Source organism: Clinocottus analis, unplaced genomic scaffold, assembly GCF_023055335.1.
Source record: "Clinocottus analis isolate CAN_PGR_092001 unplaced genomic scaffold, fCliAna1.0.p SCAF_11, whole genome shotgun sequence".
NCBI lineage: Eukaryota > Metazoa > Chordata > Actinopteri > Perciformes > Cottidae > Clinocottus > Clinocottus analis.
This window is the reverse complement of record NW_027175832.1, coordinates 5,283,849-5,295,551: the sequence shown is the minus strand read 5'-3', so window position 1 is coordinate 5,295,551 and position 11,703 is coordinate 5,283,849. Positions and strand designations below refer to the sequence as shown.

The following is an 11,703-nucleotide window of genomic DNA, read 5'->3' as shown; positions in this document are numbered from 1 at the left end:
TGAATGAAGTCCATCACAATGGCGTCTCAACAGCCATATTGATTATTGGGGCGTCTCTTGACTCCTTCGCTCACAAGGGGCTTGATTGTTAACGGTGGAGACCGAGCACCAAGCCTTTCACGAAAACAATTAGGAAAACATTGCTAAAGACGCATTGAAGCCTGAAAGAGATTTTAAATTAGTGCTGGGAACAGATTTGTTCTACCTTAAGTCCCTCAGTCTCCATTGGATAGGCTATTGGGTTAGATTGTGTTAAGATTCTTGTAAATCTCCCAGATAATGTAAAGGTCACATAAGACCAAGTTCTCTTATCGCCCATAACGTAACGCAAACCTTTAATTAAACAGGATGTTAACTGACTACAATCTGCTCTCTAGCCTTGTGTCATTATCTCACACTGCTCATAATACAATATCCTCATTATGGTGTGAATGTTAATGAGGAATCCATTAATCAATTATACAAATGGGTCAATGATATTGATTTGCAATATACACACCTGGCTGCAAAACTCCCATCCAGTGTTGTGAATATTTAATCAAAAACTACTTCTTTGTTAGTTTCCCTTCAGACACTTAATCTCCGGCTGTGCCAGAGGAATCACTCCGTGGTTCAGAACATTCAACTGCATTTGTAATTGGCTGCTCTCATCTCTGTGTTGATGTGTAACCTGCTTTCACCCCGGCTGAAGCCAGATGAGCAATTTGCTTTTGGACCATGTTAAAAAGATTTAAGACATCAGACGGTGAAAACAAATCTTCTTGACTTTGGAAAGTTGGCATCGTCAGATTGGACAATTAGAGTAGTTAGAACGTCAGAGGACTCCACCTTTTGATTTGTCTGTTAAAATGTGGGATGGCTGAGTGATCTGTGAATAAAACAAATCTTGTGACCAGGTTGTAAGTAACCCAGGTTGTAGCCCTGACATTTAATATTCCCCTTGAGAAAATCAATGTATTACATTACACAGTAAATAGACAGTAACTTCATTAGCCGCTTACTTGGTTCACACCAGGTAACCTTTATTTAAACCTGTTTTATAGACACATTTTTTCAATGGAGTCTTTTTTATTTATTTTTTTTACATCCAACTGCAATGATGGCGTTCATAAAAAAGCCATTTTCTGAGCTTAACCCCCATTTAAATTCGCCCATCAAGCCTGCCTTTCTTGGATGGCACATAATGCAGTTTATAATTACATTAGTGGCAGATTTATTGCTCAAAATGCTTGCTTTTATTATAAATGATGGGTCCCTGATTTCAGATAGCGTTAGACAGAAGCAGGGTGAAGAGACATCTGCTGCAAACTGACTTTATCAGCTGCAGCCAGCTGGCCAATTTCGCTAACTTCCGCTCCGAGTTAGTCGAGAACATCTGCCCCGATTGACTTTCTAAGAATTGAAGGGGACTTCTTTTAAAACAGCCCTGCAAAAGGTCAGTAAATATGCACTAAACGGCTACTTACAGGATATCATGCTAAAAGGCTGAAGCTGAAAGTCCAGACAATACGATGGCATCGTCATCCGTGTAGAAGACACGAGAATTTAGAAACATCATTGCTGTGCAGTCCAGTCCTATTAGAATATGAATGAGAAAATATAAGATCAGACTTTTGTTTCACTATAGTAAGCCAGACATACTATTGTTTGCAATCCAAGTTAAAGCAAACACTTACCAATCAAAGGACCAGTTGTAGGATTTAGTTGCATCCAGCAGTGAAGAAGCAACAAATCGGTCAATTATGACGCTGTTATATACATGTATGACATATCTCTACCATCCATCTTCTTTATCCAACATATCACACTTTAAGCGTCCTTAACATTGACCCCTCCATTTTTAAATTAAAAAAAAAGCGCTGCACATTTGATTTGGATTTATTTTTCAAAAAACAACCTTTTATTAAACTTCTCTCCTCAAAAAAAAAAATCAAATTTGGTTTGCTTTGGTATCGATGTGTACAGATCTTGACAGCACATGGAAAATGTTGGCTAAAAGTGAATCACAAAAAATTGACCACACCACTTATCGCTAAGACATTCACTGAACACCGCATTGACGAGTTGCTTTGAGAAACTATCTTTGTACTGCAAGAAGAAAAAAGTGCCAAATCAGTGATTAAAAATGTTTACAAAATGCAGACAAGCACACGACAATACACAGAATAAACATATTCATTCCATCAAAAAGATATTTGTTTCCTTAAATAAAGTCCGTCCGTTATGTCCCGTGAGACGCTGGAAAGGAATTTTTGTTTCTTGTTAGGATTTTTTTTTGATAATACCAGTTGTTCAAAGACACATTAGGCCGACTTTTGTGGAAGCAAAAAGTTTGAATGCAGTATAGCTGATGCCTCTCCACGTGCACTGCTGACTAGTACGAGCCTATGAGCAAGGCACTGAACTGCTAATCATTGTTAAGGATGTTTGAAGATCACAAAAGGACACGTGATTACGCCCTTTAAAAAAAACAACTGAGTAGACGGCTTTATGCATGTCGAAATGTCAGTCTGAAAAAAACAATTCCAGAGAGGCATACATCTTCAGGCTTTCTGCAGTTATCAAGTATCTATCATTAATATGGACAGACAATTATCAGACACTGTAATTTCTCCAAACTCATTTGCAATAGTGCACATGCACAAAGTTATTGAAGAAACTGCACAGTAACTCTCCAACATTAACCTACTTCACTATTCCTGACAATGGTAATGCAGCTAGCATGCTAGCAATGATTCTTCAGATTAAAAAACACTTAATTGAACACTACTTTCAAAGTGACTAGTGATTCATTATATTACTGGCAGGGATTAAAAGCTAAGAATACGTAAAAATCATTCTTAATACATTCCCATTATTCTAGTCACTTTTTTTTTTTCTTATCCACTCTAGAAAATACTTTAAAATGCTGAGTTGAATGTTCTCCAACTTCACTTTGTAACCCCAATCAGTAAGCAGTCAATACAAAAATACATCTTATCCCTCTTCCCGCACTCGAGGCACAGTTCTGTTTTTCCAAAGTTATTGCACAACATAAATGAGCCCTACAGTTCTTCTTATATTACAATAACGGTCTGACAGCGCTTTCAAAAGTCCAAAAGTCATTATGAGAACACATTTCAAATGCTCAATCCTAGCAGGATATATATATATGTGTGTGTGTGTTTCTTCAGAGAAATGCAGACTCCCAGCTTCTGCAGGTTCATGTCATCCAGAGGCAGTCCAAGATTTGCCGTGGTTAGCGGTCCATCATGTCTGCGAGCCAGGGTAAAGCTGATGCTTTAAATCCACCTGGACGTGCAGGCTACTGCTCTCCTAGCCTCAATAACACCACCTCTTTCATAATTAATGACTTCCTTGCTGGGGACGTTGGGATTTCCTTGTTCTAGCCAATCATCAGCCATCAAAGTGGGCCACTAGTGAAACTACGACAGGTTTGTTGATGTCTGAAGAGGGGCCTCTGGTGACATCCACGGTTGGTTCCACTGAGGGGCCCAGTTGAGGAATGGTGTCGACCGGTTCACCCAGGGAGGCGACCATAAATAGGAAGTTGTTGGTGTGGCGGGGACCATTAACGGCGACACCCCTCATGACCTTGGTGGCGACCTTGGAGGAGCTCTTCATGCTGGAGCCTCGTAGCGGAGCCTCACAACGCAGTAGGGCTTGGAAACATCTGTAAAACTGGGGCAGGCATACAATACAAGCACGTGATCAGAAATGTACTGTAAGGCAAAATTAGTCAAGGAACCACCTGGGATGTAAGCCGAGCCAAGAAAAATACATTGTTAGACATTTTATTGGATTTGCCTCATTCATTTTTCTCCTCTCTCTCTCATGTAGAGAAATATGCCATGGGACATAATTTTTTAGCTCTATTGAAGAGCTAGCTACAACATAGCGTGCATCTGAGTACTGCATCAATAATAATCTAATACTGTAATATACAGCTTAATGTTACAACCTAAGAGCCTGTTTGGCTACGTAGTAAGTACTTTTACTTTTAATCTTAAGTAGAGTTTCTTGATTATAATTACATATTTTTTCAAGTAAAATTTTGAATGCATGTAATGATTTTTTAAATTTTTTTTACCTTCATAAACTATCTTGCTGTGGCTTAGTACTTCCACCACTGCTATTAATAAATGACATGGCTACGTTTCTCTCCCTGCTTGTACTGTCATCATCAGTGGCGAGTGGGTTGAAACCTCTTGTTGTCTCGCTCCCCTGCTTTATTTTTGGAACATGAATTTGTTTTGTAAAGTTTTTCGCCACTACATACATGTGCATCTCACGCTGTGCAAACCTATGGTGTTCAGTCTCAACGTACGCATTTGAAACCAGGTAACCACACAGCGTGACGTCTCTGCTGGGCATGCACAAATCCTGTCCCCTAAGCATCAGTCTGCAATGAGCGGGAGCTCGACCCTCCCTATGAGCTGGCAGCTGCTCAGTGCTCGCTCCTCAAGGTGACTTTGGAGACTTTGGAGGCGGGGATAGTCTGATGTCCCTGATCCATATTGGTCATCATGCACTCGGAAAAATGCAACCAAAAAAAAAAATGTATAGTGTATAATGTCATAAGGTCTGTGCGGGAAGGGCTGGTAATGAAAATGAGGCACTCTGGAGCAGTGGAATGTGAGCTTCCTTGCTCTCTGTCTTCATAACAACATCCCAGAGGTTACTCAGGCAGCCGGTTTCTGTGTCTCCATTATTCTTCACACTGCTACTGCTAGAAGGCAGCTGTGGCTAGACATGACAACCTTTTGGTTATACAGAAAGAGGGAGGCAGCTAAGTAGTGATGGCGAGGTGAAGCTTCTTATAGCAAAGGCATTGGTTTAACTGGGCAGAGGGAGTGAATGTGCTTGTGTAACTAGGACAATGGGAGACTTTATTCTTTTTTTTCCCAGTGATTTTGCAATGATTAAGCTTTGGGCATCATCAAAGATGAAAATGTCTTCGAAACCCTGGCACAGCACGTAACATCAGTAGCTATGAGGTCCTTCAATGACTCGTTTACAGCGGATGAGAGAACAGGCTCACTCTGCCGCTCTGGATTTGCATTGAATCAACCTGATGAAAAAGGAAACAAAGATAGAAGTCCTTCTGCATTTCATCATGTATGCACGACTTTTAGTAAGTTGTAAAAAGTAAAGTTCAGAGTACTTCTTCCACCACTGTATGCTAACATAGTTTTTCATTGAAAGTCCTTTTTTGCACTTGCACACAATTTTCAGATGCAGTTAATGGCGTATTCCCCTCTCAATCATCTGCTGCTGTGTCTTTTCTCTTTTCTGTCCCTCCATTGTCTGCTGTCTTTCTGTCTCTCTTTCCACTGTGACCTGAAAGTGTGTCTGCACAGAGTTTTCACCAACACTGAAAAAAGTTGTTTACTGTTCTAGTTTGTTTTGGAGCCACAGCAAAATGTAGAATGTTATTGAGGGAGTGAAAACTACAATTATGATAAAAAAGAAATGCGTTTTATATTAATAAAATTATAGCCTACTGCAGGTAAACTTCTTAAGGGCTTATCACACAGGCGCGGCCACTTCAAAAAACGCCTCGGCAAAGCAGGTCAGGCAAAATTGTGTTTGGCCCGTAGGCAACCCATCATACGTAAATAATGGAAAATATACAATTGCCTGCCCACTATTACCGGCACATGAAACCAAAACAACATGATGTGTTAATTCCCTCTTACGTGTCACATACTAACTAGCTCCCCCTTAGCACTTCAGCTAACTAGCTTGTTAGCCTTCCAACAGAGCGGTGAGAAAAGAGGACGGCACTGGTGAAGCAGTGAAGCCGACCTCTTGCTTGATTTCGATGGCTGCCTGGGGGCAAGTATGACATTGACGAGTGGTGCTACTGTGCACCTGATGCTGAAGAGTTAAGAATATCTAAACTTATTCCATGTCAAAAAAACATTGCGCGCAGTACAACTGAGGAACGCAGCCAATGCGTTTCCATTGAAGTGTTTCCACGTGATCAGGGCCTTATGCTTTAATCTCTTTTGTAAGAAATATAAAAGAATGATATACTTTTTCCACCTAGCGCTTAATACTTTGGCATTCCTCCTCTACTCTTCCCGCTGTGGGTTGAGCACTGAAAGTCAATTAGTTTGAAATTCTACTGCGCAAGATTTAAGTTGCAAGTCATTTTCACCGTGAAAAGATATAATACCATAACATATATTACTTCAAAGTGTTGACACATTCTCAGTAATTTCTCATGAATATCTTTAGGGTTACACCTCCAGAAATACTGTATTCTAACCAGCACCAAGACACCGAACACATTGAAAATATGCTGTGGGAAGAAAGGGCGGTCCGTCTCCAAGGCATTGAAACGTATGCACACTATCTGTCAGGGTAGGATGAATGGACCCCTGGATACGTTTTTCAATCCAAGTAACAGATCTGGAAGTCTCAGGATTATGATTTAATGTCGATCTTCCTGTTCAACACCAACCTCTGCACATCACAGAGCCCCTGTATTAGATGGCTCAAAGTCTAGGTATCTGCTGATGGACAGGTAGGTAGATTCTGAATAATTGAGGACCCGAGCAGCAGGTTGAAAGCATAACAATGCATTCAGGGTATTTGGATGTACTTAAAATTCCAGGCATTTCCAACCAAATCCAGGGCTTATTCACAACACAGGCAGCTACTGAACCACAATTTAGACCATTTTCAAGTTCTCTTCCTCAGCTCCTGTTAAATCGAGACTCTGAAGACGCCACTCTTGAGTAAACGTAGTATACTTAGTATACTTACAGTTTCAGGTATACTTATAGTCTACTACATTTTCTCATGAGCACAAAATAGGATGAAAGCATCTCGCGGAAGTGGAGATACCACACAATTAAAATGTGCACATTAAAAACATTTCAACTGTGAACAATACATGTTATGACAGATAGGGAGGGGGAGACACAATAGTGAGTTGATGGAGACATTAATTGATCCAAACACAGTGAAATATGATTAGTATGAGCTCAATTGTTGCATACATTTTTTTGAAATGACTGCTGATCATCATTACAATGAGCAGAAGCACTGCAATCAATCCCCGTTGTGTTGCTGTAAATGCTCTCGAGCACAGCTGAGAATAGTCTGCAATAAATATATTCTTTTTTCTCTTAAAGAAAGGTTTGATAATCTACATGGTACATGCTACATGGTCCAACTGCTAAGCGAAATGACTCAACCTATTTTTTTTAATTTTTTTTTATAAAAGTGTATATATACTGTTGAACTTTTTCAGCAATGAACAATGCAACGCGTTGCTGATTTTGTCTTTGGATTTGTAGACTTGCATAAATATAGAATATTGCGTGCCACATCCTTTTTAAAAGGATAGTTATGGTCTTTAAAGTGGGGTGTATAAGGTACTCATCCATAGTCGGTGTATCTACAGATGACTTCGGTCGGCACAGACCCAGTTTGGAGAAACAGACTAAAGTTCGAGCCATGTAGTGGATCAATGTACTGCTTTGGATGGAGATGGATCTTTCCAGTCGAAAGCTCCTTATTTTTTTTATTTATTTTGTAGTCCTTTGACTCAACGTTGAACTTCTCCTGTATATCTCCTGTCAAATGCTTGCTGGGTATGAAGAGGTGCAGAGCGGGAAAGACAGAGAGAGAGAAATGCCTCAGGACATCACCAGAAAATTCTCCTCACGATATGTATGAACACATGCGTCCCCATTGTCTTTCTGTCTTTACATAGGTCATGTCATAGCGGGGTCTAGCACAGAGAGGTAAAGAAGACGATCCACACCTCTCTGTGGTGCTGATGCATACTCCCTGCTCCCCTCAGCTGTCCAAAGAATATACAAGTAGACAGATGGAAGACAGGGAGACGGAGACAACAGAAAAAACAGTAGAGGATGGTTAAGACACAGGGGCATCGAGGCGAAGGTCAAGGTCAAGGCAATGACGGATAGATAGATAAAGTATGACGGGGAGATGTAAGCAGCGGCATGCACTGATGGAGTACTTCAAAGAGAGGGTTGGAGATGACACAACGTTTTTATCTCAGAGTCAATATTTCCTATTCAATCATGGTTTAGACATGTATATATATATATATAAATTAATAGCTTTTACTTTACTGAGTTGTGACACTGCTATCAAAAACCTTTCAGTGCGTGTAACCCACTACTTCATTCGACAATTGCGTGACTTAATTTGATCCAATACACTTCCCAATGTTGTGACGTATCCTGCAGATCACAGAATATGAAGCCGGAAAAGTAATGAGTGTCAACACAGGAGCGTGTGAACAGAATGACAATCCTCTGATGGCCGCAGTGTGTTTATATATGCAATTGGTATCTGCATAGAGAGATTTAAAAACTATGATTTAATTGTATAATATAGGTTTTAATTGAGGATGCTGGACTGAAACCAATAGCCCCGGCAATTTGTTCCAATCATTTAATGAATTGTTTATTTTAAGTTAACAGAATATTGTTTGTATCTCATGACTACAAGGAAGACTTGTAAGTAGTATAACAATACAGACGATAGTGCATATGCATATTATGTGCAATGCCAATGGGGTAAAAGAAAGTTTGATTAAATGTCCCAATTAAAAAGATGATCCAGCTATACAACTATGAGCTCACAAATGCATTTGTCATTTAGGTCAAAGTATGATTGAAGTTCCAAAAACAATCAAATATGCTCCAACTGCTCTGTCATGACATTAGCTTGAACACAAACATAATTATCATTGAAGTGAAAGGACAATGAAGTGAAAGATCTTGGTTCTCCCACAAGTCCTTCTTCCTTCCTTGTTAACTCGTATTCTGGCATTACAATCTCGAAGAATCAAATTACTTTAACAATTCAATTTCAATGATTTTAGTCTGTTGTATTTACACCTCAAATACCGTGTGCCACACCCAACATTATCCATCCATCCCATTTCAGCCACTTGTCCGGGGACAGGTGGATGAAATGGACATTACTTTACAGTTAAATTCAAATGATGACTCATGATTAGCGAGTCAGAGCCAGGGGCGGGACTTGGGCTATTGTCAAGCTATTGTCCAGCTATTGTCAAGCTATGGTCAGCTGTGCGCTAGAACCGAGGAGTAATAATAACAACAATGGAGACCACTACAAAATGTATTTTGTGTGTGAAGTCACTTGCCTGGCCAAGAAATAAGCTGGCACCTAGCCCTTTTTAAAACTACAGCTTGTACTTTTTACGCAGTGTTTTGACCGATCAAAGACTATGGCTATGAATTAATGAGTAGTATTGGTGGGCAAAGTTCGCCGTTTTCTCCCCCGTTTTCCAATCAATGCTCAGCTAAGCTTCCCCGCTGCTGGGTATAGCTTCATATCTGGAGGACAGATGTGAGAGGCACTATAACATTTCTCATCTATCGCTCGATGAAAAGGTTGCGTCTCCAACTGTTGAGCTGTTCCTTCAATGTTTAGGTCCTCTCACTATTTTGTGTAAATGTTTTTATGGAATCGGTTTTGGCAGCATGGCTCGTCTACACTCTGCGGCCATACATTACAAACTATTCATATGAAATGAAGATGATTCAGTGTAAACTTACCCATAATTCCTGTGTTTTTCCGTGCACCTCTCTGACATCCACCACAGGGCTCGTGGCTGTGAGCGTCGTTCATCGTCGAAGGGACAAACACACACCAGCTGCTACTTGAATCTGTACAGCATTTTTAGTCTTCAACTCGCCTCAACTCACAGTTTCCATAGTAACGGGCTGGGAGGAATTGAAGACTGAAAATGACATACAGGACATTCGTTGTCCTTCGTTCCCACTTTCGCGCTCTCATGCTGTCATGGTGTCCTGTAAGGTCAAATAGCTGCGGCGTGGGCTTGAGTAGGAAGAGAGTGTGAGATGCAGCAGATGGGAGTCCAACGCAGGCTCTTGTCTACCTCCAGCTGACGATGCAACATCTGGAACTGGGTGTCGTCTTGTTGGTTTACTCTACATTGAAATAACTCTCTGAGGAAAGTTTGAACTTGAAAGTATAACTCTTGATTTGCTTTTGGAAGCCGTGATAGGATTTGCTCTCCAATATACAACACTGTGTGTAATTCTCTCTGCAGTACATGAAATTCTGAGTCTGGAGAGAATATTTTCAAAAACCTTACACAGCATTTGTGGTTCACTTAAAAGAACAGAATGGGATGGGATGATAAAGATTACATTGAGGGTAGAAAAGTTTTATCAGTCTGCCGCAGTGGGAATGGAAGACAATCCTCTGGTTATCTGTTATTTTTTCTCACCACGATGAACTGCCTTGCAGAAAAGAACATTTCTAAATCTAAAGTGTGAATGTATTGTTCTGCACAAAGACTTTTGCGAGATAGAGGAACTTGATGTAAATAAAGGCAATCGAGGCTTCTTAGTTTGCTCAGCTGGTTTTTAATGGATCACCGTGTCCCCGGTATCTGTGCAAACGCAATATACTACCGTATATGACACTTGATGAATAAAGTACCAAGTTTGACAAGTTTCAGACCAAAATATGGAATCCTAAATCTAAGTAATGGGCATTAAATGTCTAAAACAATACAGCATTCAGTCTGTGGAAGTAATATTCTCATCTGTCATCCAAGAACAAATCCCCATGCAGTTACTTTTGCTTCGGATTTGTTGTTAATCACTTTATAATCGGTCTTAACTTCTTCAAATAACATTAACTGCTTTGCCCGCCTTTACTGAGGAGTCGCACTTAAGGGTTGTATGACAGCTGACAAACTACATACACACACAACAAAACATTGATGTCTGCGTAAACGCAGTCATGAGCTCATGTCGGACACAAAGAAAGTTCAAGTCAATTTTCAACCAGGCCTCAACTTTCCTAGTTTTTCTATCATGTGGATAAATTCTCCCAAACACTTCTAGAGAGCCAGAACCATCTCCAGCAGCAAAGCCCCAAATCACAGGTATCAGGCATTGCTTCAAACGTTGCAGCCTGAAGTAGCTGAAACGTAGCATTGATGTTAAGTATGCAGTCGCTGCGTGCATGTTATAGGTTCTGTCAATACAATCTGTCGACAGGGAAATTTGTTCGCGTCAACTTCCCTGTGGGAATAACGAGTAGGATCTGTGGACATTTTTGCAGCTGCTGTCATCACAGCGGCTGTATAAATATAGGCGCAAAAGCATCCTGAGGTGGGCAAACCATTACCTAAATAATTGCTCTTGTGCATTTGTTTGGTTTAATATTCATACATGATGGTGGATATTGCTCACCCCTAAACCAATGTTTAATGCAGGCTTTAAGACACAAGCAAAACAATCCTGCATATAACCCAATAGCAGCACGCAGAGTTAATGAGGAAGCGTGTAAACCAAGGAACCGGACTGACCTGCAAGGACCCTCATGGCCGCTCCACTCAGAGCATTATATATGAGTTAGTAAATCATGATTCTTTTGTGGTAATTTCAAATAGATTTTGTATTACCTGTTTATTATGCACTATTTACACTAAAACTGCAAAAAATAAATAAAGGTCCCCCCCCAAAACCAGTCCTGCAAATGACTCAATACAGCTGCCAACTTAAAGCTTTTATTGTTGCAGTTTATATCGTGTTTTTTGGGAGACGTGGGAACCTGGCCAGCGTCTTGAGGAGTTGCATTCATTTACTGACAAATACGGAGGGAGGTAAACTTTTGGCTGACGGGCTTTTGTGCTGAGTTAATCCT

At 40.3% G+C, this 11,703-nt stretch overlaps 1 protein-coding gene across 1 annotated transcript in view; it reads right to left on the bottom strand.

Annotated features, from left to right (window-relative positions):
• Positions 1-1,911: 1,911 nt before the first annotated feature.
• The window catches only part of LOC137781404 (vertebrate ancient opsin-like), a 44,002-nt gene continuing 34,210 nt past the window's right edge, over positions 1,912-11,703 (bottom strand). The window contains exon 4 of the mRNA XM_068570143.1: positions 1,912-3,681. Within this exon, the coding sequence (XP_068426244.1) occupies positions 3,397-3,681 (285 nt within the window). The 3' untranslated portion in view covers positions 1,912-3,396. The remainder of the gene's footprint in view (positions 3,682-11,703) is intronic.